At 34.7% G+C, this 26,223-nt stretch overlaps 2 protein-coding genes across 2 annotated transcripts in view; both read left to right on the top strand.

Annotated features, from left to right (window-relative positions):
• Window positions 1–26,223, top strand: part of LOC125857039 (Werner Syndrome-like exonuclease) — a 153,237-nt gene that overhangs the window by 100,405 nt on the left and 26,609 nt on the right. The gene's annotated exons all lie outside the window — the stretch shown is intronic.
• The window catches only part of LOC125857022 (uncharacterized), a 34,175-nt gene continuing 11,847 nt past the window's right edge, over window positions 3,896–26,223 (top strand). Inside the window, exons 1-12 of the mRNA XM_049536691.1 lie at window positions 3,896–4,311; window positions 4,820–4,979; window positions 7,662–7,754; window positions 8,672–8,768; window positions 8,964–9,129; window positions 16,952–17,126; window positions 20,765–20,893; window positions 21,014–21,583; window positions 21,695–22,336; window positions 23,876–23,950; window positions 24,594–24,707; window positions 24,779–25,015. Coding sequence (XP_049392648.1) covers window positions 4,109–4,311; window positions 4,820–4,979; window positions 7,662–7,754; window positions 8,672–8,768; window positions 8,964–9,129; window positions 16,952–17,126; window positions 20,765–20,893; window positions 21,014–21,583; window positions 21,695–22,336; window positions 23,876–23,950; window positions 24,594–24,707; window positions 24,779–25,015 — 2,661 coding nt within the window. The 5' untranslated portion in view covers window positions 3,896–4,108. The remainder of the gene's footprint in view (window positions 4,312–4,819; window positions 4,980–7,661; window positions 7,755–8,671; window positions 8,769–8,963; window positions 9,130–16,951; window positions 17,127–20,764; window positions 20,894–21,013; window positions 21,584–21,694; window positions 22,337–23,875; window positions 23,951–24,593; window positions 24,708–24,778; window positions 25,016–26,223) is intronic.

The raw sequence follows: 26,223 nt of genomic DNA, 5'->3' as shown, positions 1-26,223 counted from the left end.
GTGTCCAACATAGGGACGCTACTAACTGAATAAGAATCCCGACAAGGGAGGATTATATCAACTCGAGCAGCCAACAATATATCAAGGATAACAACCCAAATACATTGCTTCTAAACTTTAAGGAAACATGTCGTAAGTAGGGAATAGCCTTAACATACCTTTCCAATAAACGCTCGAAAGACTGTAGTTCCTTCACGAAAGTTGTTCCTTATGTCCTAAGCTTCGCAAACACTATATATACACAGCTGGTACGCACCTTAGTTAACCAAGTTAAAACCTTGAAGAAACACCAATAGTTACAAATTTATATCTTCAAAAATCAGCTTCAAACGCATCAAATAGAAGGGAAAAATGATTGCCACGTGTAGGGATTATGTTTCTAGGCACGGGGCAACGTTTAATGGTAGAAATCGTCAAAACTAACCTTCATCATGCTAGGACTCCATAGGAACCCTCTCCTAAGTTTTTTTTTGGTTTTTGGAACTGAAATGAACTGTTTCCATGACTAAAAACGTTAAATAGCCGACATACCATATTTCTTTACCCGACCCGGATTCTGCCTTGGCAGTCCCTAGTAAAACCCTCATAACTTTTTACTCGGATGTCCATTTAATACGGGGTTTTATGCATTGCAAACTAGACTCGTAGGCCTTCGATTTAATGGGTAATAGGCCTTCTAACTCTTTATATATTGGGAGAAAACATCCAATACATTTGACCCAAATTTCAAAGAAATCTTTAAAAAGGAACTTACGATAACTTTCGCCAACTTTTATTTTGCCACTTACTTAACTTCAAAACTTGAGAGAAAACCCTTGAACACTTAAAATATGACATACCACATCCTTTTTAATTTATTAATCACGCTCTTTCTTTCCACGAAGGTACGAGTTAATTTAGACCTTTTAGAAAAGTTGGGGTGTTACAGTTATGAACCCGACTTAATAAATATGTCTTTGAATTTCGTTTTACTTGGTCCATATTGACTTGACATAACTCATAAGAAATTTATTTATCATATATTAATTTTATTAATTATGCATTGAAAGTTAAATTTGACTATTAGTATTTAATATAGTTACTTAATCATAAAGTCAATATTAAGAAAAAATAAATAAATTTCTCTTAATTTGGTAAAATAAAAATAAAATTTGGTATAAGAACAAAATTAAAAATATATAATATTTATTTAATTTTAATTAATATATATTATCATTTTTGTAAATGATCTAATTATATTAAATTTAAGGAATACTAAATTTAACAGTGATAATAATCTGAGTTTTCAAATGAAAGGTATAATGATGAAATTATTTACTTTTCATGTGATTCAAATGAGAAATTATATGGAAGACATTAGAGTAACCATTTTCATTAGAACAAAAAAAAAAAGAGTTGAGCATCTTGTACATTTGTCGATTAGAAAGTTCAATACCCTACAAATTTAATGCATTTCAATACTGGGTAAGGCATAATGTATAATTTGATTGAAAAGATAGATTAAAAAAAATGTTGATACAGTCCACATGACAAAATAGAAATAACAATTTTTTTCAAGCAAGCTGATATTAAAAAATATAATACCCACAATCTTTTCATTTAATGATCAAAAACTGACATGTTGAAACTATTAATTATATTACAAAATTTTGAATTAACTATTAGTATTTCAGATAATTACTTGAAAATAATTAATTTTCTTAATTTATCACAATAACAAGTGAAATAAAAGAAAATATTTTTAATATAAGAGCTAATAACATGTATTACTTTATTTATTTATTCATTTTTACTTGTCATATTTGAATTTGGCACACCAATTTAGAAAATAATAATTGATATAACTATTTACCACACTATGTTTATTGATTGATCTTTAATAGTATTAGATCTTGAAAAATAATTTGAGAAATAATAAGTAATTAATGCTGAAAGCAAAATATGGATTAAAAAAAATCATATTTCTTAAATTGTGAAACTGAATAGATAAAAAATATATATTCTTAAATAACAGGCAAATAAAATTAAATAAGAAGAATATTTATTTATGACAGTAAAAAAGTAATAAGTACTTAATATTCAGCAGGACCATCTGTTATGACATTAATGAAAAACAAAAAAATAGGACACATCATATTCTTTAATGGCAGGCATGGTTTGTAAATAAATAGAAAATGATGGACTTTTTAAAAAGCTTTTGCTAAGGTCCAAATAACAAAGCAAGAAGTACAAATTTTCTAAGCAAGTTTATCTTGCAATTTTGTTGTGTCCCTTCTAAATAAGCAAGGGGCAATGACCAAATTGCCCAAAAGCTTTCTAAATATGGCAAAAAACAGTCATGTTGAAAGTGTCTCAAACTCTCTATTCTAATATATATAAATTTCTTTCTAAGCACTCTTCCTCATTTTTTTTGTCTTCTTATTCCTCAAAATTGTGATGTTGAGTAAATATGAAGTAAGGTGGAAACTTTCGTTTGGACATTTTCAATTCTAGTATTAAATTTATATTGTTGAATTTTTACTTTTTGTATATATATGCATAGAAGCGGTGTAGAGAAAAATTAGCAAAGTATTGAATAATACATATCTTCAAGGTCAATTTTTTTCATGTTTCTTGTGTGTTTTCTCTAAATCTTTTTTTAGTTTTTCTTTAATTTGTAAATAATATATCAATATGACAACATCAAATCACAGAAAGGTATAATTAAGGTAAAATATATTAAACTTTAACCCCCATTTATCTTCTAATTTTTTGGTACTACAAACTTAAAGATATTACTTTCTTCTTAACTATTCGTTAAAATTATCCTTAAAATGATAAAAAGAATAATTATGGTGTAATGGAAAGGGAACTAAGGAGAAGTTATCTACTCTTCGCGCCACACAATGTCTTTTCCTTTTGAAAATTGATTTCTCATAAAAAAGTCAAAATACTAAAAATGATAATGACGACTTAACATTATACTTGGCATGTTATGGTGAGTCCAAGTCTCGGAAATATTACAATGCTAACTTAGTCATATGCACTTTAACAAGTTTCAATGACTATCAACGGTGTTTGAATTAACTGGGGAAGATGAATCTTTCTTTAAAAAAATAAGAATTCAATTTGCAATTCCATGTGGTGATATAAAGAACATAACATGTGCAAAAATATGTTTTTTTTTTATTGAAATGATTTAGTGGATATATAATAAAACCCCGCAACATCACATCTTTGTCACATGGTCATCTATATGAATTTTGTGCATACAATAATTGAACGTTAGGTATGTTGTTCTAAAGTTTTAAAAGTACATCTCTATTTTTTTTATCCCTTCTTAGAAACGACACATTAAAATTAAAGACAAAGGATACTTAAGGACCGTTTGATAACTGATTTGAAGGTGAGTTTTTTTGGTATTAAATCTTGCATAATTAATACTCTATTTGGTAGTTGGTTAAGAAGTAAGTTGTTTGTGTATACAATTAATAGGGTGTTTAATTTGCAATTTTAAAATCCGCATAACTAATACTTGGATAATGATATACGTTACGAGAGAATCTATATATTATTTTATGCAGGGTAAAAAGTAGAATAATTAATGCATATATAACTAAAAATGGTATAAACTAATACATTAATTCTTACGTAACCAATTCTTGCATAACTCTAACCAACTACTAATTAGTACTATTATCCGAGCAATCCCTCTTGTTTCGATCACATGGTGTGATTACTTTTTAAATATCGTGCCAAACTGATTATATCTTAAACAATGGTTTTAAAAGTGTATACGGTTGCAAAATCATATTTTATGGGCCGAGTGGCCATTTATATGAACTTGAACCGATTCAAGCCCCAATTTTCTTCAACAAATCAATTCAAAATCCCCAACTGATATCCCTCCCTGCACATGTTCCATTCCAGAAAAATATTTTCAAATCTCTATTTATGGTAGCTATCCTTCCGGCGAACGCACTATTCCATCCGTATTTTCTGTCCGGCCCGGCGGAATTTCAACACGGCGGCGGAGGACGGTGAAGTTTCGGTTTTTACTCCGGTTTATTCAAAACCCTAAGTATAAGTAAACCCTAGCTACACATTGTTTTTGTCAAGAGACCTTAACATGGCTGGGCCAATTCGGGAGCAAGCTCTACCGCTACTCGCGTCCGCTAACAACCACGGTGATTTGGCAGTAAAACTATCTTCGTTGAAGCAACTGAAAGATGTATTGTTATCGGCAGAGCCATCACAAGTTGCCGAGCTTCTCTCTTATTTAATTGACCTTCAGTCTTCGCCTGAAAGTCTCTTACGCAAATGCCTCATTGAGTAAGTTCAATTGAACTTTTTTATCGAAATATTAGTATCACATTTTCAGCTAAGGAAATCAAGTGTTGGACTTTGTTTGTAATTGAATTGGTTCTTTATATTTGCATTAGAATAGAGTTAGAAGCTTATTTAGGACTTAATATGTGTTTGGAAGGTGTTGCATTTTGTGATAGACAAGGATTGAAAATTACAGCTTGACACCTTCTTTTCCATATATAAATGGTACGTCCTGCTATAATTTGATTACTTCCTTGACATGAGAGGGTTGATCTACTGTTTGAGCCATCTACTTCTAACCAAGAGTTTGGGAGTTCATATACCAAAGTAAAATAAAAAAAAAAGGATTACCTGCTGTTGCAATCAATAGTTAATAAGTTGGAACCAGCTGATGCCAGAAGATGGTTGTAAAAGGACGTGCTTGCGTGCTTTTGGTATTCTGAATTTACATGTAATTGTTTCTTTTCCATGTTGTGTTCATCATTCTAACTTTATTCTGTACGTATGTCAGGGTAATTGAGGCGGTTGGGATGAAAGCAAAGGAACATTTGTTGGTATTAATCCCTGTATTATTTGCATGCTTAAAAGATATGAATTCTATGGTGGCAAAGCAATCAATTATATCTGGCATGAAAATCTTTTGTGGCGTATTGGAGGAATTATCATCTCAGGTTACACGCTTGTTCATGATTTTGTTCTTTCTGTAGCTTGTTGACTGAGCCCGTGTCCAACATAGGCTTGTTCATTTTAATCATGGTTGTGATTCTTTTGAGGGGATCTCTGGTCACTTTCAGCTCGTATTCCAAAAGAAGTTCGGTCTCTTCGGTGCGAGGCTTGCGCACTAGGTCACTTCATTTTTTTATGATGTTATGTTTACAGTTCTAGACTTCTTAGTAATTTGAGGCCATAGTTGCATAATTGATTTTCTATAGAAGTTCAACTTTTCAGTCTCCAATGAACTTGAGTTTGTACAGTTATGTGGAAAAAAGTTCAGTGAACTCAATTGTGTTATCTCTCATTTTAGATGTTTCTACCGGGTTATTATTTCAATAACCTTGTATGACAAGTTCCATCAAATCTTATTGTAGACAGGGCCGTCTTAACCACTAGGCCACTAAAGCCATGGGCCGTCTTAACCACTAGGCCACTAAAGCCATCGCTTGATGGGGCCCCCAATTTTAAAAAAAATACTTATACATATTACTTAAAATTATATGTATTTTCAAATTAACAAAAAACATGTAAGAAGTATAAAAAAAAAAACCCATTAGTTTTCCCCACTTTTCGAAGGGAATGAAACATCTTTTGAAAATAATTTTCTTAAGTGGAAAATTGTGTTTCCTTATTTATCTCCTAAAAGTTTGACCTTATATTATTATTTACCTTATACTCATCTTTTTTATGCTCTATTTTATTATTTTTATTCTCAATATTGAACTCTCTCCTAAAAAATGATTTACTGTTGCTTAAAAGTTATAAAAGAACAAAATTTGCTTTTGAGTGTCTTCTTCAAAATTTTAAGAAGTGCAACAAACAATCATTATATTGAAGGAACACAACATTATTTCAATATTGTTATATCAACTTATCAAATTCGTGAGCCAAGTTTTATTATTCTAACTTTATTTTATAATTTTTCTTGAAATTTTGTTATTGTTGATATTCTTAGTTAGTAAGTATATATATTCTCGTTTTAGTTATTATTAAGAGAAATAATACAAGTAGAAGATAATGATTTAATGGAAATACTCAATCAAATAAAAAGACTTATTTCTTTTCCTAATGCATATATTGCTTATAGAATAATGTTAACAATTCCTGTAACTATTGCCTCGGCCGAAAGAAGTTTTTCGAAACTAAAATTGATAAAATCTTATCTAAGATCAACAATGTGAGATTGAATGCATTAGCTATATTATCAATTGAAAAGGAATTACTAAAACAAATCGATTAGAAAACAATAATTAATGACTTCACATCTAAAAAGGCTAGAAAAATATATTTTAAATAAATATATACATGATTATTATTCAAGCCCTACACCATGCAAAGCGAAGCCTGGTATTTAAGTGGAGAAGGATAGAGGGGCGGGCCCATTATCCACCGAGTTTAGAAGGCTGTGATTGGTCCAAAGGGCGGGTCACAGACGGATTTCTCGGTTATCAAAAAAAAAAAATACATAATTATATTTTTTTGAAAAAAAAGAATTAAAAAAAATATTAGGGCCCTTCTTTAAGGTTTGGCTTTAGGCCCCCAATCTTGTTGAGTCAGCCCTGATTGTAGAGCAAGGTTCTGTTTGTTGGTACTTCAAAAAATTTTCTTTCATAGCACCTCTGTCATTGTTGGATTTGGCTATGTCTTCGAACTATATTTTTTTACTATCCACAATGTAGTTAGATGATTGAGACTGTTTTTCTGGTGCTGATTTTCTATAGAAGTCGAAATTTTCAGTCTCCAATGAACTTGAGTTTGTACAGTTATGTGGTTCAGTGAACTTAATGGCTTTGGCTTTGCTGGAGCCCCAATTGATTTAGAGCAAGGTTCCGTATTTGGTACTTTAAATTTTCTATCGCATCTCTGTCATTATTGGTATTAGGCTATGTGTTCGAACTATATTTGTATTATTACCTATTCTGAATAGAAGGCTAAGATAGAAATATTTTGGATGTTTATGGGGGGGTTACCAGCTGTATTTTGTGTAATGTCACTCTAAGACAGCGAAGATACCCATCGGATGAGATGACTGTTTCTCTGCTGTCATTTCTTTGTTGGAGGAGTTCCAAGGGACTAATGAGTGGTCTGATTTCTGACGTTCATGTGGGCTACTTGTGGTTGTTAGAGGAGAATACAGACATGTTCACTTTGAGTAGTTCAGATTTTTTTTTCTTGGATCAGGATGAGTAGTTCAGAACTTGGAATTAATATCCCAAAGAAGTTCAAAATAATACTTGCGAGCATAATGTGATAGCAATAGCATAGGGTTGAGCCTGACAGGGACTGCATAAACCCATTGGAGCGCTATGCAGAGGTCTTGGCAAGATGGGTGTTGGTGGTTAACATATACTATACATATTGTATGGTGTGGATGACTGACCAGTGATTTTTCTTATACTGATACAAAAGCTGGAAATTTGGCATGAGAAGTTCAATCTGAGTAAACCCTTCTCTTAATTGTTCAGTATGTGTCAAGATGCATTGAATCACTAGTGTTGATTCGTTAAGTTTTATCCTCCGTGTCCCTGTGAACTTTCTGACATTCCATCTATAACATGTTTAATTTATCCTTCTTTCACAGCAATTATCTTCTTCCCTGATACGTTCAAAGATCTAAGTGCTTCTTTTATAAATTATAGTTTCACCGGCACGGTATAGTTGAAAGGTGGCTTGAAGAGCTCTGGACATGGATGGTCAAATTCAAGGATGCTGTCTTTGGCGTTATTTTTGAGGTATCTTGTTCTGCTCGTGTAGTGGGTACTTGTTGGCTAGTGAACTTAACTATGGTAATCAATTCGGCTATCACCCATTTTTTTAAACCCATCTTCACAGCAACGTGGAATTTGTTTTGCTGAAACTTGCCCTTTTCTTCTCCTTTGGTAAACTATTTTCAGTTTTTACTTGTTAGTGGTTCCACTAAACTTCATATTGGACATAAATAGATCATAATATTTTGTACTCTATAAAAGAGGATCATGATATATTGTGAACATACAAAAAGTAAAAATAATATTTTGTGAATGTTATTCAACATTATGCAAGAATTTCTGGCCATCGGATATGTCTATTCTGGTGAGAGGGTAATTCCCTTTTTAGATGCCTTGATCTCCATCTATTTATTTATGTTGGTTTGGGGTGGTGCGGTAGATACAATCTTCTTTACCATATGTAACTACTTACTAGGCTACTACAGGAGGAGTCGTCTCTTTAAAGAAGGAAGAGTAAGCAAGATAATGTCCTGTTACTTGCTTAGCTCAACTCTCTGGTTTGTTTCATCTTTATGAAGCTTGGGCACAAAACAGTAACTTGTTAATATATATGAAATGACTAGTCACACACGTGTCACACTCTCCCTCTCTTTAAGGACAGAGAATATTTTAAATCTCATTTAGTAGCCAGTTTTGGAAGTACCTACATTTTGGTAATAATGAGATGTCTTTGTGAAATATGTATCCAAATGCTTTCCTAATCCAGACTTCAATTTCTTGTCTTCCACCCTGTCAATATCGGGGCGCAGGAGGGTATAGCAAAGGAAATAGAAGAATAAATAAATTCATTTTCAGGCCTTGCTGATATGTTTTAGGGATGTCTCTCTGCTAATTGTTTGGCATATGCAAATGACATTCTTTTCTTGGATATTCTTTTACAGGCAGTCCCTATTGGTACAAAATTGCTGGTGTTGAAGTTCCTTGAAACATATATTCTACTTTTCACATCAAGTGATTCAGAAAAATCTGGAGCACAAGGTAATTATTTACAGGACTTCAAGGCTGGAAGATTCTGAGTACAGGAGATCTTTTACGATTAACTAGTATATATAGTAACTTATCAGAAAAGTTTCACTATGAGATTTTTATATTCATCAATTTGCCTTCCATTTTTTCTGTTTGCTGAGTGGTTTTTGTGTGTGCTTTGGATTTATCTTTTCTTTATATCTGCAGCTAAACATGGATGGACTTTTAATATTTCATGGGTAGTTGGTCATCACCCTGTTCTTGATCCAGCTTCACTTGCATCGGATGCAAAAAATAATGTTGGCACTCTATTGGATTTATTGCACTCAGCTAGTTCTCTCCCTGGTTTACTAACCATATCCGTCATTAATAGGTGAGCTTTTATCTGTTTTGCACAAAAATCTGTATTATTCATATGGATAAGTGCTATGTTTGATCTCCAGGATGATTCTAAATTCATCTAGGCTTTAGCTAGTTGAAAGCTTTTTGCGCATGACTTGTCCTTTTCTGTAGGAGAGGAGTCTTTCTTGCGAATGAATATAGAGATTGAGAAAATAGACTTGACAAAACTAGTGTCGGTACAAGTTTGGTAATTGCATGAGTCACATTGTCAGATTGGGGGCTTTCTATGGAAAGATTGACTGATAAGTTTCTAGTTAGGGTGGGGTTGGTGCCTATTATTTGTGATTATGCTGATAACCTTGGAAACATGTAATTCCTTTACATCATACATATGCCATGCAATTTTTTTGTAGAATTATAGGGGATCATATTTGAATAAGATCTGCTTTGTGAGTGCAGTTCTCATGTTTGAAGTTATCTATATGGAGGTTTTCGAGTCTCTATGTAGATTTTCTGCTATAATGTCCCCAAGGTGTTTGGGGCACGGACTAATATTAATTGTTAAAGATCTGTTCCTGTATGTTTTTTTTTGGTTCGACATTTGTTGAGTAGATAGATTTTGACACCAAGTTGGTGTGACATCAAAAATGATATTTGATTTATGATTTATCATGAAGAAATGCTTTGAAAGATCGACTCCTTAAGAACAAGGCATGTCTAACGAAGATAATTGAATTATTATCTTTCTTCCTAGGGAAAGGTTTATCTTTTATATTGTTTATTAGCATCATTATTAGTAAATAATCATCCTTCCTCAGCTTCTCTCTCCTCCCTATTTTGGGTGTCGAAATGTGTGAATTATGTTGTACTTCAGCGTGATAGGCAAAAGTCATGTTTTGATCTCGGAGCAAACTTGTCTGTGTTTCATCTGTGATTGTGTAACTATATTCTAAATTTCTTGTATTCCTCTTTATCATTCAAACTTAAAAAGTTGTTACGGTAATGGAAGCAACTCAAAAGAGAACAAAAACTTTTATGGAAGCAACTGCTTATATTATTAGACAGGGCAGATTCTAAATTTATGCCAGATCATTAATCTGAACTCACATCTGTAAATCCAGTGCTGTTGTATTGTGAAAGAAGTGAGCTGAGGGAGGGAATAAGGTCACTAAGAAAATAAGAATGCATACCAGTATATCCAACAGTGTGAACAGTAGGCCCCTGTTTAATGTTTTAGGACCTTCGCGAAAAACATTAGAAGAAATTTAAATGGGTGTTAAAGCATGTAGCCAAGTTGAAACTACAGTGCAGGGTCGATCTTTTAGTAATTTCCTAGAATGGTATACTGCATGTTTATGCTTTACCAGTTGAGCAGGTCCATTGTTCATACTGGTGTTATCACCTTGTTTGTGTAGAGTTTTCTACTAAGAATTGCATACACATGGGCTGTTATTTATCCTTACGAAAATTTTTGATCTTAAAGGTGGGTGTGTCGTCAATATCGTTGTGATCTTGTTATAAAAATGTTTTCTTTTGGTTTCTGATAAGATGGTAATACACTCGAAAGCTTTCTTTTTGTTAACTTTTTATATTATGTATGTTAAGTTGGAGTATCTTATCAAGTCAAATACATTTGACACCAGAACTTGTGTATGTAATTTGGCTAGATGGACTTACTCTGGTTCCTGTATTTTTATCTGTCTTTCTTTGATTTTTTTCTGGACAAGAATTGTCATTGTTGTTATTATTATTATTGTTGTTGTTATTGCTATCATTATTATTATTATTATTACTATTATTATTATTAATATTATTATGATTAACTTATTTTTATGATGATGCTGATGCTGATTTCATTTTAATATAAAAACACTTTTCAAGTCAAGAAAAATGGATACATTACAGATCTAAAATACATTAGTGGAAATAAAGCAAGAACATGTTTATTATTTTGATTTCATGATACTTGAAGTGTATATTTTTTGATAGCAGTGGTGTCTGTATCAGCTTGCGCACCTTCACTACTCTTAGCTCCCACCAGTATAGGTACCGGGTAACTGTATCAACAAAACCTTAGACAAATAAGAAGAAAATCACCTACTTTTGCATCTTTTGGATGCCTATTAATGGAACACCTTACTGTTTAGCTGTTACTTATGCATTTCCTTGATGCCTTTCTAATGCATTTTAATAACTTCACCCAAAAAAAATAATGGAACTCCTCACTTCGTCCAAAAAAAGAAGAATAAATCACCTGCTTAAGATGTACATTAAAATACCATGTTACTCCCTTATCTCAAAGAAATCATACGACTTCCCTTTTGTCCGTCTTAAAATTGTCAACTTTCTAGGGATCTTTATTCAGTTATGTATCATACGACTTCCCTTTTGTCCGTCTTAAAATTGTCAACTTTCTAGGGATCTTATTCAGTTATGTACTTTACATGCCTGCTACTTTATTATCTATCACTATTAAGTGTCACATGTCATCTCTAAATAATCTCAACAACCTTTGGGAGGCTAACTTTTAACTCTATTCTATGGTAAGTTTTTTCTTATCCTATTATTTAATTTTAACTTTACTATTATTATTCGTGTAAAGTCAAAATAAGAGTATAAATATGATTAAGCGAGATCATGTTGTAGGGTTCTAGTCATTGTTTATGTTAGACTAACAACTACATGAGTAATTGGTGTGTTGATATTTTCCTACTATAGTTGTTTGAGAGGGGTTACTGGTTGCTTTCATCAACAAGACATACAAACTTATTTCTTAAGTGACTGTTATGTGAAAATTAGATAATATGTCTATTTGGGATTATTACGGTAGCTGATGAAGTTTTGTTATTATTTTATGACAGTAACTGGCAACTATGGCAGTGATCTCTGCCAAAAGTTTTCGTTAAGTTTGCCAGAAATTTTTTGTTAAGTTTGCCAGAAAAATTTACTCTGATGATCATTTGTCATAATCTCTCAGTAAATCCCATATTGCCCCAGCCAAATAAGACTTCTGACTCCAAAATTTTGGCAGTGACTGCTGTTTGATTTATTACTTTGAATTTATGGAGAGTTGACAGATGCTTGGTAATAGCTGTAGTTCAAGTTCAACTGCTTATTTTTGCTGTTATTGCAGCATGAGCCCAGCTTTTTAACGTGGAGTTAAAATGGCATTTTGCTTGGAATGCTGAACTGATGGTTCAGATAACAGATGTAAAAGTTAGCTGATTTCCACAAGATTGACAGATGGTAGGCAGATTAAGCGGTGGATAAATTTGTCACGCCATTTGGGATAAGAACTGTTTGGACAAGTTATTAACCAAGCATTGTACATTTCGAAGACAACATTAAAGTTTAGCAAATTTTTGATCTCTTAAATTGTACATACGGCATCATTACCTTGTAGTGTCTGACACTTCAAGTATTGTTTGATAATGTATTGCTATTTTCTGTAACATTGACACACTTCTTATTACCCAGATAATCTAATTTTCAACAGGGTTTTCCCCCTGGATAAACCTTCTGTTCTTACTTCTGTTTTCTTTTTGCTGCTGTTACATTGTCAAGTTTACTGGATGACATGCTGTGTTTCACATTGATTTTGAACTTAGAAATTGGTGATACTGTTTCTGTGGTATGATCACTTTTTCTTCATCTTGTCAAATAATTAAATTCCTCCCAAGCATGGATTGTGTATTACCAAGTGATATGTATATACTGGAGCTGCTGTAGCATGAGCATATCCAGCAAATATGTTGTCTCTTTGCATTGTTTCAAACAAAACTACATGATTATCAATGGTAAATAAGCAATGTGTTCATTAAAACTTTTCTACTTGATGGATTTTGAAATCAGAAACAGATGAAAAGCTAACTGGTTTTTGAATGAGAAATCCAATACTCTGGGGAAGGCTGCATGTAGATTGTTATGTTCTGTTGGAATTCCCTGCTTTTATGAGCACGTCGTTATATTGCTTCAGTGTCTTGGTTGCTATTAATTGTGAAGGAATGTTAACCAAGTTTAGTAGGGCAACTCTTTTCTTCAGGATGAGCACATTCATCAACATCAGGACATTCTGTTCTGGTCTCCTTTTTCTTTGGAATGACAAATTCTGACATATTGTGATGTTGAACTTGTTTAAACTTTAAAGCCCTTTCTCTTACCATTAGAAATGTTTTATCTAGCTGCTTTCAAAGATGAAACACCGTACTTCCATTTAGTTGGATAGTAGGGTAGCACAGTATTGTCTTAACATCTCCTTGACATCATGCATGTAACAAGTATAAATTGAGGATGATTAACTGAAACTTATTGCGCTTATTTGATAAGGCAACAACTATCAATTCTAAGAAGTTGTCCTCATTATAGTTTCAGATGAAAAAAGATGCTCAAATTCATGTTTTAAATGTATTGAAGTTTGAGCTGGTTCATACATTTGAAACTTGATGTATGAAATATGGAACAAGATCTTGTTAAGTTGTGCTAGGACAATGTTCCAGATAATTGTCATCCAGACGCTTAGCATTACGCAGAAGACATTTGAAAAAAATGTTGCATGTTTGTACATAGATTATTCTGTGTTTCTCATCTTTTGTTCTTCATAGATTATTCTGTGTTTCTCATCTTTTGTTCTGGTTTTGCTGGCTACTTGCCATTTGTAAGTGTCAGGTATTCTAAAGGTTGCATAAACATATCGTTTTAACACTTGACCACTGTGTTTACTTGAATGCATCTTTTCTTAATTATGATGGTTGTGCCCAGAAAGACACGAGCCTAGTTGTCGTAATCAATATAGGATAAGCTATGGTCAGTTGAATCCGAATCTAGTGGGGTTGAAATAGATCCTTCGAGCTATTTGCTACAGCTCACAAGTCTAGTAGCTAGGTAATCCGGTCCACCTAGATTGAAGGTGATGGGCTTACACTGAGTATTGTAGTTGGATTAGGATCCTCTGATCTCGGTTTCTTACTCCTATGCCGCAAATCACCCAGCTGTCCCTTTGTTGACCTTTTGTGATTGTTTTTGTGGCTTATCTTCTCCTAGGTAACATAGCTGATATGGTGTACTCTTTGATGCACATTTGTATTTATTTTGGGTGATTGGTCTGATCAAATTATTAATGGTGTGACTCACAGTCAGGATATTTCTAAAATCAAGTTCATAGCAAGCTTTAGAATTCATGCTTGCTTTGTTTTAAAGGATGACATGAGTTCAGGGGACGAAGAAAATGGCTTTTGTGGGTGGTAGTTGGTTGACATAGCCAATTGACTACATAGTATGGTTTTAGAGTGCCCTGGTTTTGATATTCTTGTAGATTTAGGATTTCTGCTGATAATCTTCTTTTGCTTAGGACGTTTTATTTCCATGGAGACGTAATAACTGATTAACTCTCTGTGTGTGTGTATATATATAGACACACACACACATACCCTGAAAGTGTTTGTACACACACAGAGAGAGACACACTGCACCTCCAGTTTCCTGTTTTACCTTATTTGCTAATACACAATGAAATTAATGTTTGAAGAAAATTTAATGAACTATCATTGTCAAGTATCAACCTAGTATTTTGACATCTTTCACTTCATGGACTGCTTTCTCTCTTGCAGCAGATTGTCTTTGGTAGGGATTTACGTTTGCTAATTGCATGCTCAGAATTTGTTCAAGAGAGTGCGATTAGTGCTGATCTTGTGAAAATATCTTGCATCAAGAAACAATGCTTGTATACTCAAAAACCAAAACATGTGAAATTTCTTCGAGCTAAAGTTTGATGTACATTCTCTAGTACGAAGTGCTTCAGCGAGTAAAATGTTGATCATGCCATTTAGTTTTCTTTCCTATTTTTAACAGAAGAGTTAGCTGAAATCCTTATAGAGTTGAGCTTCATCTTTCTCCATATCTCAGATATTTGTTTGATACTACACAATATCTGTTACAATAATAAAGCTGTTTGGTTTCCTTACATCTGATTCTAGTGGATGGATCTTTTGACCAATGCAATAACTGAATGATCCCCACCTGCAAATAGGGTAGCGAAAATGGTGACATGATTTAGTCTATATGCCAACACTGGTCAGTGTATATTGTGATTTCGTTTGCAGTAGCGAGCCAAAGTTTGGTTCTAGTACGCCTGGTTTGAAGTTAAACTTCAATTGGGATTGTTCGTGGTCACTGGATGTTACTTGACCATTGTTGTAACAGATCTAGTTTTTCCGGTGAACCTCTCAACTCTAATATTCTAATAGAGGGACCATCTTGCTGTATAATATCTGAAGATATGGAATTACTTATGGGTTTGTGTTTGATGTCTCCTGCTGCTTTATAGTAATATGTCATAAATAGATGTTGTACTTGTAAAAGAATAGACAGATATAGTGGTTGTGATTGAGTATGGATCTGTTGAAAACACGAAGGGGTTTATATTTCTACTTCTTAGTGAAAATGTAACCTTAGAGGTATGCATATTAAGGTTCCTTAATGTGTAGTGGTATAATTAGCATGCAATGTGTCCAAGACGTGATTTTGTAATAGAGTATGATGGACACATTTTTATCTCGTATGATGTGTGTAGTATTTGTATGCTTTTTTCCCTTACTTTCTTTGATATGCGATACTTGAGCCGAGAGTCTTTCGGAAACAGCTCTTCTACCTCCATGAGGTAGGGGTAAGGTCTGCGTACACTCTACCTCTATGAGGTAGGGTTAAGATCTGTGTACACTCTACCTCCCCGGACCCCACCTATGGGATTTCACTGGGTGTTTTTTGTTGTTTATGTGCGCAATATAACAATCCTATTCCCTTCTTTAACATCTTCTCTCCCAACTCAACATCTTACTGCGTGGTTCTTTCCTAAGGCATTTAGGGTATAAGGAATAGCAAAACTGTGTTGTGGTTAGCCTTTCAAATTGGTCAGATAGCAGTAATTCGTACTTGATCTTGTGTAAAAACGTCTCTTTGATGGAGTGTTACGTATCTCAAGAAGATATGGACATGGATATTGCTCAGGTAGTTTTTGCTTGAGAAAAATGTGTGCTGGTAGAAGGATAAAAAATAATAGAGTACAGCTTACAAGTGCATCCCAAGCTAAAAGTTAACTTTTCCTATTCAAATTATCCGTTTAACTGAACTTCCAGTATGTCTCAATTTCTCTTTTGCCTATACCTCCATCTTCCCATACTGCCTTTAACAATTTCAAGGATTTCCTTGACTAGAGTTATTACTGATATCTTCTGATTGGAATTTTTTGCAATTTCTTTTGATTTGTGATCTTCTGCAATTTTTCTCTATCCAAATACTGCAACAGCTGGCATCGAGTAGACTAGTAGAGAAGCCAACTGTTTTCTCTAAGATCAAACATTATCAAACGTAAAATTGAAGATGGTAAAGAGTTGAATAATGAACTTGTATGCTGGTCTGAGGATACTTTATCCTAAGAAAATGCTACTTTGGTGCCACTAGACTAGTAGGTCTTATCTGTGCGTATTTCTGGGTTGGGATAACACGTAAAAATATCTTTTGGGCTGGGTATCATGGTAAATTTTGTTTTGTAACTTATGGGTTACTTTGCCTGCTGCCTGCTGCCTGCTTATGATAAACCACAGTGGTGTATTTGTTAGTTTTGTTATTAAAAGTGGACAACTAAAATAAATTGGTAGTTCTCTACGTTTGAAAAGTAGTTCATCTGTGGTAGATTATTGATGTGAAATTGTAACCTTGTTTCATAATGTCAGTTTGTTTTCTTTTCTATTTGCTCCCCTCTTGAATATGTGTTCATAATTAATCATTTCATCTTTGACTTGTATTATTTATATGTCTTGCTTTATACTTGATCTGATAACTCTTACTATTGTTTTCAGTTTGGCAGTTATAGCAAGGAGGCGACCTATCCATTATAACCGCATTTTATCAGCATTGCTTGATTTTGATCCAAACTTTGAGATGACAAAGGGTGGACATGCTGCCAGCATTCAGTATTCTCTGAGAACTGCCTTTCTAGGATTCCTGAGGTGTACACATCCTTCCATTTTGGAGGTATACTTGACATGTCATATTAGAGCTTCATAGTTCTTTATCTATGGATTTCTCCGTCTTCCAATTTCTGTCTCTTTTCAGGGTGTCCACTGCTGCAACTTCCTTTCTAACTATTTTTTTTGGTTAATCAAACAGAGATGTTTCTTGCTCATTGATTGAGAGAATGAGCTGTAGTTCTGTTATAGGGTATTGTACAATCCCCTCATATCATGAATTGGCTTTTGAGGTTTAGTAGGTTCAAGGTCCATTTTCTTATCCTGGTATTAGAGGTAGACCTATACCTATTCTTTGATTATCCAGTGTTGGGCCCCCTTTTATGTTATCCACTCTCCAAATTGTCCCTAATTGGACACGCGGAGAGTGTGAGAATATCCCCAAATTGGTTGGGGGAATGTGTTATAGTCTTCTTATACATTCTTGTGTGATACTTACCTCGTGAGATAGGTTTTAGGGTTGAATTATGGTCAAAGTCCATTTTTGTAACAAGAATCCTTTTTGTTCTTTCAAGGGGTAAAGCCAATATATCACTGATAGGCCATCAAGAGGATGCACAGAGTACAAAAAGGAAATTTGCTCTCTTATAAAATTCAAGGAATGGACAATTTTTTTTTCTTCATAAATATGATGTTCATGAGTTGCCTTCTCTATATGGTATGATTCTTGGTTTTGAGTTTCTTACAATTTGAAACAATTTAGGAAGTTCCTCCTTTATCAACTTAACAAAGCAATTTAGGACATTCCTCCACCAACAAAGTTACTATGGGTTGTGGATGTTTAGAAATAGGAAGTGGGGGAAATGGAGTGTTTTTCGTTAAGTCCTGTTATGGGAAGCTTTTGGTGAGAGAGGAGATTGTTTTCCCACATACCTCGATATGGATCCCTAGAGTACCAAGTAAGGTGTGCTTCTTCACATGGTTAGCCACGGGGGTGGGGTGATCTTGACAACGGAGAACTTGAGGAAGAGACAGATCAATTGTGTTAGTTAGTGCTTCATGTGCAAAGGATCAGGGGAAGATGTAGATCACCTACTCTTACATTGCCGGGTAGCATCTTCGTTATGTGGGGAGCTAATGAAATGGTTTGGTTTTGAGTGGGTAATGCCGAGAATTGTGAAAGAGACAATGTTTAGCTGGGTTTGTAGAAGACGGAGGCAGAAATGAAGGGCATGGGAAGTTGCACCTTTGCACTAATGTGGACCATATGGAGAGGGAGGAATAAGAGAGCTTTTGATGTGATAGAGAGAGATTTTGTACACTGAAATAACCTCTTTCCCTAATTTCTTTTTGGTCACCCATGAAGTTCCTTTTATAGATGATTAGGGTGGCTTTCGTAGAAAATCATGTATTTTTGTATGATTTTCCACTTTTTGCTTTTGGTATACATTTTGCATACAGGCTAGTTAATGATCTTGTTAATAATATTCTTACTGTTAAATTAGGTCTTGAGCCTAACTCACACTCCAAAAGCTAGCTCGAAGGGAGGAAGATTGCCCAAGCCTTATAAGGAGTCCACCCATCTCATTAACCACTATTGTGGGACTTTTTGCTTTAACACCCCACCTCACGGCCAGTGCTTAGCATCTGGTGTGTGGGCAATTTGCGCAATTTTTGACCCACCTCATGCCCAATGCTTGGCATCTGGTGTGGGCATTTTTTGATTTTTTGGACCCCAACATCGGGTGAGATGGACCCTGCTCTGATACCATGTTGAAGCGTATGACTATCTCATCTAAAAGCTTAAACTGTTAGAGAGTGCACACTTTTATTATTTAATTATATTCTCAACATGCCCCCTCACGTGCGGGCTTAATTTTTTTTTCATGGGCCAAGCACGTGGAATTTCTTTTTGATTTGGGTGACGGTGAAATTCGATCTCAGGACCTTTGCCTGCTCTGATACCATATTAAATTAGGTCTTGAGCCTAACTCACACTCCAAAAGCTAGCTCGAAGTGAGGAGGATTGCCCAAGCTTTATAAGGAGTCCACCCATCTCATTAACCACCATTGTGGGACTTTTTGCTTTAACACTTACTAAATCTAAAAAAATGTGTATATATACACACACACACTCATTAATGTTGTCTTTCACTTATATTCTATTTAGTATGGTGATGATATTATATGGGCTCAAATGCACAAATGAGGATTTCCAATGTGTTTGGGAGAGTTTTAGGCTAAAAACATCCTTAAACTATGACCAAAACCTAAAGTACATCCTTCTATTATTATAGTTAACAAAAAACATCCCTTAACTAACTCAAAAGTTGCAACAATCATCCTTCCGTTTAGTTTCTGTCCAAAACTAACAGCCAAACAACTGCCCCAGCCCCGATGACCACCCACCCCAAATATTTCTATTTCTATCCTATCTTATTGTCTTTTGACCTGCAGCAGAATCTCTGTCATTCTGAAAAGCCTAGAGCTTTTGGGCAGAAAACCCATATGCTATGCTCATAATCTTTTTTCTTACCAACTCAAGACCTATAGTTTTGACACGATTTGTCTTCTACCGTATATATAGTAGTGCTTCACCAATCAAGGCAAAAGTCAAGTTCATAATCTTTCTTTATCCAATCGTTCTTTAATTGTTTAATGTAAGTGACGAGTGTGATAAATTAATTCCTACTCTTCATCTTGATCTACTTTATCTTGAAAGAGGTAAATATATTTTCTACGGAAACTACAAATAACCATACAATAACAAAGATCTGCTAAGATAGTGTTAAAATGTCCTTATCTGTTATATAAAATGATCCAAAAAGATTGAAAGTATTGGTACTGCACAAAATAATATAAAATTCACTAATTGTTTCCATTATAAATCATCACCACTTGTTTTGATTAAAATCTCTGGTAGCTTTTAATGAAAAATGGAAAAGAAAGAATAAGCTTTGTGTAATATTTATTTTTTGAGCAGGAAACTGAAGAAATAGGTCTACACAATTGTGCATAACTAAGTATTTATCTGATTAATTTCCTTCCATTGTTGAAAAAAGAGAATATGAATGCTCTTACATGTAACTGAAGAAGGTGTAAGATGATTGCGCGGGAGGGAGACAGATAGAGAAATTAAAGGAGAAAAGAGATGCGGTTTTTGGGTATATCGTTAGTTTTTGACAGAAACTAAACGGAAGGATGATTGTTGCAACTTTTGAGTTAGTTAAGGGATGTTTTTTGTTAACTATAATAATAGAAGGATGTACTTTAGGTTTTGGTCATAGTTCAAGGATGTTTTTAGCCTAAAACTCGTGTTTGGGACTGAGGCGTGTTGTCATTGTTATTGATGACTACTCTTGCATATGCTAATTCTTAATTCTTGTAATAGATGACTTAAAACCAAAAGGTATTTTGTTTTCCTTAAACTTCAGCTGGCGGTGGTTATCTCACTTTCTTATACTCGGAAAGAGCCATATTTAGTTGAAGCTCAAAGAAGCAATATGAGGACTACATTAAAACATGGTCTGATTTTCTGTTAAGTGTAATGCAAGTTCAAGTTGTATAGATTCAAAAGATCTCTGTGTTCTATACCTTATGAGAAGTGCAATCAATATCTTTCAACTCAACGACTCTAGAGATTTGCTTATGATTATCTTTATTATAAATTGAATAACTAGTTAAGTGTGTTTATTTTTGATTCAGTCAAGAGAAAGATTGATGAAATCGTTGCGAGCAATGAATGCTGGTGATGCTGCTGATCAAGTTCTTCGGCAACTCGATAAAATGATCAGAAACAATGAGCGAGCTTCACGTGATTCTAAATTGAATAAAGTAATTCTCTCAGTAATAGAGTTTCTTTTATTTGTTAGTGAAGACTAAAGTGTCAGGACTTCAAGCTGTGAAATATATAGTTTCAGAAGCGTTCTCAGAACTTTCTACTTTCTTTTTCAGGATGAGCAGTTATCAAATCACTTGCCCATTTCAGGTGATCCAACCAAGAAGAGGTCGACTCCGTTAGATAATGAAGATCCATCTAATAACTATGATCTAACTACAAAAAGGGTTCATTATGGCCCAAATAATCACAATCACACAGCTCCAGTTGAGAGAAATGATTCTGGGAAAGAATATGTCAACGGGGTGGACCCAACGGTTGCACAAATAATTAACATGATTGGTGCTCTTCTAGCAGAAGGAGAAAGGGGTGCCAAGTCTCTTGATATCCTAATATCTGAGCTTCCTCCTGATGTATTGGCTGATATAGTCATAACTAATATGAAGCACTTGCCTAAAAACAATCCCCCTCCTTTTGCACCGGTTGGAACCTTTTCATTAGCTCGGGCAAGTGATTCTACTAGTCTATCCCAAATTATGGCACCAATTGATTCCTCATTAGGCCAACAGTCTTGGGTTCCTGGATCCCAGACATCCATCTCTTTATCAACTGCCACAAGCAGTTCATTTCCAGAAATGCCTACTTCTGCAAGTCTCCCTTTAGATTCAAAACGTGATCCCAGAAGGGTGAGCAAAGCTAAATTATTTTAAGTTTATTCTCTTCTGTTTGTACTTTATGTTTCTCTCACTAGTGACAGTCCAATGATAAACTGTTTACTACATCATGATGCTTCACAGGATCCACGGCGCCTTGACCCAAGGCGTACAGCTGTGGCTGTTGAAGTATCACCACCGTTTGTTGCAGAACATAATACAAGTGCTATGCAATCTGCAATTCTGCTATCTAACATAAATCCTTCCGGTTCATCTAATAGTGATATTGCAGTACCCTTGATGTCAAGTTCTGAATGTATGCCAATGGCTTATCTGAAGATGGAAACTAACTCTATCACTGGTGAAAGTTCACCAGGACCAGTAGTCAGTCTGTCAGCTCCCAAAGAGGAAGGTCATGAGGAAGACCTGAATGAAGCTATTCCTGATCGCAAGTCGGATCCCACAACACATGTTCCACTATTATCTCCTGGCAAAGTAGAACCGGAATCGGTGCCAGAAATTCCATCTGAAGTTGGAGTAACTAATGAAATTTACTCTCCTTTGTTAGAAGCAGATCAACTTTCTCCCCCTATTTCAACTCCTGCAACTCCTGAAGATGCATGTGAGGACTTGCCTGCACTTCCACCATTCATTGAGCTGACTTATGAGCAGCAAAGAAATATGGGAACACTGGCTGTTGAACAGATAATTGACTCATACAAAAAATTAAAAGAGACAGACAGTAAGCATACAGGAATGGCATTACTTTCTCGGTTGGTTGCGCAGGTGGGTCAAACTTGTTGATTTTTAACTACTAGTTTTTGGTTTTATCATGGGGCTACTTTGTTATCTTAAGTTACCAGATGTTGGTTCATGAACAATTTAGAACTAAGAGATAATCTACCCGTTCTGTCTCAATTGGTGTAAATAATATTCTTCTTTGAGGGGCAGCAAACTATGCTTGAATAAAGTGGTTCGCCACTTCATCACCCTTGTAGACTTCCTCTCTGAGACTCTCATTTGTGTCATACCTCTGTTGGTATACCACTTCATCATTCTAGCTCTCTCTCCTTGAAACATTACTTGTTTCTTCCTGTATGATATAATAATCATGCTTTGGAAGACATTTGAGTTGTTTCTAAGAAATCTTTATAACTTGGGTAGGTTGGTCCTTCCCTTTCTAGTTTGGTGTTGAAAGTCACTTTTGAAGGAGACCTACTTGTGGTCCAATTCATCTTTCAGATATTTCTAGAGTTTCAGCAACTCTTAGTGACTTTTCTCGCACGCCAAGTCAGAGATGACAAACAAATTATGCTAATTCTAGTGTCGTCCTTGTAGAATTATGATTATATATTGATATAGATAACAGACACACAGTCGGACTTATCCCACCAAAAAAAAGATCTGTCATTGTGAAAAGTAATTTAGGTAGAGATGCGACTTAGATCATCTATTTATGAAGTCAAAGTTAATACAAATTTTTGGTTCAGTGTAGGAATTAAGCTGATGCATGGTTTGAGTAGTGTTGGGATATTAACTTGACCAATGCAGAAATTTGAGAAATACTTCCTTTGCCTCTTGACGGAACAAGTCTCTTATGTAATTCTCTGGATGACCTTCCTAAAGTCAAGTTTGAATTGACCATGACTGCCTGAGTTGCTTCATGTAGCTGCTAATAGGTTCTGCAGTCATGCCAAATTTTCTTCTGGGATGATCTGCAATCATTGAGTTTTTGGAGTAACATCTTGACAGCAATGGATGCAGATTAGTCCAAAAGAGAAAGATGTTATTCTCTTTGGGATATAGTAGGTGAAGTGAGGAATCCCAGCAAAGAATGTTAAGACATTATTTATGATGAAAAGTAGGGATGCTGATGGAAGAACTAATGAAATAATGAGCTTCCCTAGGACATAATCCAGAAAGATATTAGGTGAACTCATCATGTTGATCAAGCAATCTGGTATTGCTAACCATATTTGTATAACTAGAAGTGTGAATACTGATGTCTCCTTTGTTGATCTTATGTGCTTAATTCTGTTTATAAGCTGATTAATAATGAATAGGTCAAATTATTTAAGTACCTTTGCAAGTTTTATTTACTTTACTCGATCTCATAGTTTGGCTATCTAATTCTTCAATTTTATTACTACTGTTGTTTCTTTTACTTTGGCCATCTTTACCCCACGACCTTACCCCCACCCTCCCTAGACCCCACTTGTGGGATCATATGGGGTATTTTGTTCTCATATTTTGGCAAAACTAGTCCGAGCATGTGAATGGGATAGTTCAGTATTTATTTACCTATGGCTTTGTTTGACCCTGCAGATTGGTGCTGATGCTGATGCTCATGTAGTTCTGATGATCCAAAAGCATATTTTCTCAGGCAACCAACATGAGAAGGTATCTACTTTCTCTCTTACACTCAGAGTATCTTATGCTAGTGTCATTGTTCTAGTTGTGTAGTCAATCAACTATGATTACTTTCTCCTTTTGTGTTGGTAAGCTTGTTTTTATTAGGTGAAGTGTTTTAAAATCATTATTTCAGTTAAGTGAAGTGTATATTCTGCCAGTTTATATGGCTTAAATGCTGCCATCCAAAATCTTCTTGCAGTGAGTCTCTCCAAATCGTCATGTAGTTGCTGCATATAGAATTAAGACAAAGATAAAGAGCTCACCAATTTTTCATCTTTCGAATGAAAGTCAGTTCATTGTAACATCTGTGGTTGCTCAAACCTTTGATCGCTCAATTACTTGTTACAACCACACTATTTGCAGTATTTATACACTGCAACAAATCACAAAAGCAGACCCAGCTTTGATCTTCCCCTGCTTCTTGTTGTCTTGATCCCCCTTTATTGTTCTGTTTCTTAGTTTCGGTAATCTTCTAAATGTTTTGTACTTGTATATCCAAAGGGGTGTAATCTGATACAGTTTATTAACCACAAAACCCTTTTTATGGCTTTTGTTCTGCTGTATATCTTCTGCAAATGAACTTTTAGTGGAAATTGTGGTTGCACGCTAACAATGTTGATTTGACCCTCAGGTACATGAGCTTGCAATGCATGTGCTTTATCATTTGCATTATCTCATGCTATCGGGTTCGGCTGAAAACATTTCATCTGCTGCTGCTCTATATGAGAAATTCCTCCTCAGTGCGGTAAATAGAGTCATTTATTATCCTTATCTACATCATTCCCAAAGTTTCTTTAGTAAGTTCTTTGCTTGTAGGCAAAATCATTGCTGGATTCTTTACCAGCAAACGACAAGTCATTTAGTAGGCTCCTTGGTGAAGTTCCATATCTGCCTGAATCTGTGATGAGACTGCTAGTTGATTTATGCTCTGACAATTATCTTGGGAACGATGGTCGTGATGGTGACCGTGTTACTCAGGGCCTTGGTGCAGTTTGGAGTTTAATTTTGGGGCGCCCCCCTAATCGTCAAGCATGCATGGATATAGCTTTGAAGGTATATGACCATCAAATATTCGGTGATGATGTTTTGCATTCACTTTACGTAATTGCAGGTATTAGTTGCCTAAGGAGTGCTAAAGCAACACTTTTAGGAGTTGATAGAGTTTTGGAAGAAAGAGTTAATAAGCAGACAGTTTAATTGAAGCAAAAGAACTACTTCAAAGTTACTTAGTTTTACGTGTTTGTGACCTTGAGTAAACTCTTGTAACTGGAGAAGTTCTGGATCCAGTATAAGTATTGGATTCTCTTTGTATTTGAAGGATTCAAACAAAATTTTCATTTCCGTGTGTAACCAGTTGTCAAACTTACCAACGCAAGTCAATAGATTTCTTTTAATCAGTAGGGTCTCTATATTTTTTTTTGGACACCAAGGTGTGTTTGATCATGATGGTGGAGCAGCACAAAAATAAGTAATCACTAGCTATAGAGAGATGATAATGATATCAAGGGTTCGACTCCTAAATGTGTTTCAAGGAGATGATTGGGGCACAAATGTAGGTGGAGATAGGGTGGCTTTGCTACCACAGCTAGCCAGTAGGTTGGGTTGCCAATGGAGGATTATTAGTGTCATGAGATGGCTGCAATTTTCATTTTGTTATAATGTTGTGCCGTATATAGTATTTGGTTTAATTAATATTAATGTCTGTGTGTCTTGTAAAATGTGGCTTTGTTTTTATTTTGGAAGGTTATTTGTCAAACTTTTCCTTGCATTGAGTTTTTTGGTGGTGTGTCTACTTTTCATGTAAATGGAATGATCTTCTTCAGGATTAATAATAAACCCTGTAGTATTGATTGGGCTTTTAGTATCTATTCTTGTAATTTTTTATATTTTTTTGTGTGTGGTGGTGGTGAGGCCTGTGTATGGAGAGAATTAGGAGGATGAAGAGCTAAGGCCCTCATGAGATTTGACTTGCAGGGTGGAGTTGCAACTTTAATCTTGGGTTTTAGTATCTATTTTGATGTTTATTTCTTTAGTGATTGAGTGACATCTTATTGTAATTGTTCTTTTTGTTTTTTCTGGAAAGCATTTTCTTATACTCAATTTTGTACTGGACAAGAAAAGGATCCCTGTGGCAGACACGTGTTCAAAATTGTTTATCTGTTGAGTTCCATTATACCAAATAAACACAACTCTTGGTCTGTCCTACAATTCTGCAAAGCAAAAAACAAAAGTAATGCTTGCCTTTGGCAGAATGAAATTAT

The sequence above is a fragment of the Solanum stenotomum genome, chromosome 2 (assembly GCF_019186545.1).
Source record: "Solanum stenotomum isolate F172 chromosome 2, ASM1918654v1, whole genome shotgun sequence".
NCBI lineage: Eukaryota > Viridiplantae > Streptophyta > Magnoliopsida > Solanales > Solanaceae > Solanum > Solanum stenotomum.
This window is presented reverse-complemented; position numbering and strand designations above follow the sequence as displayed.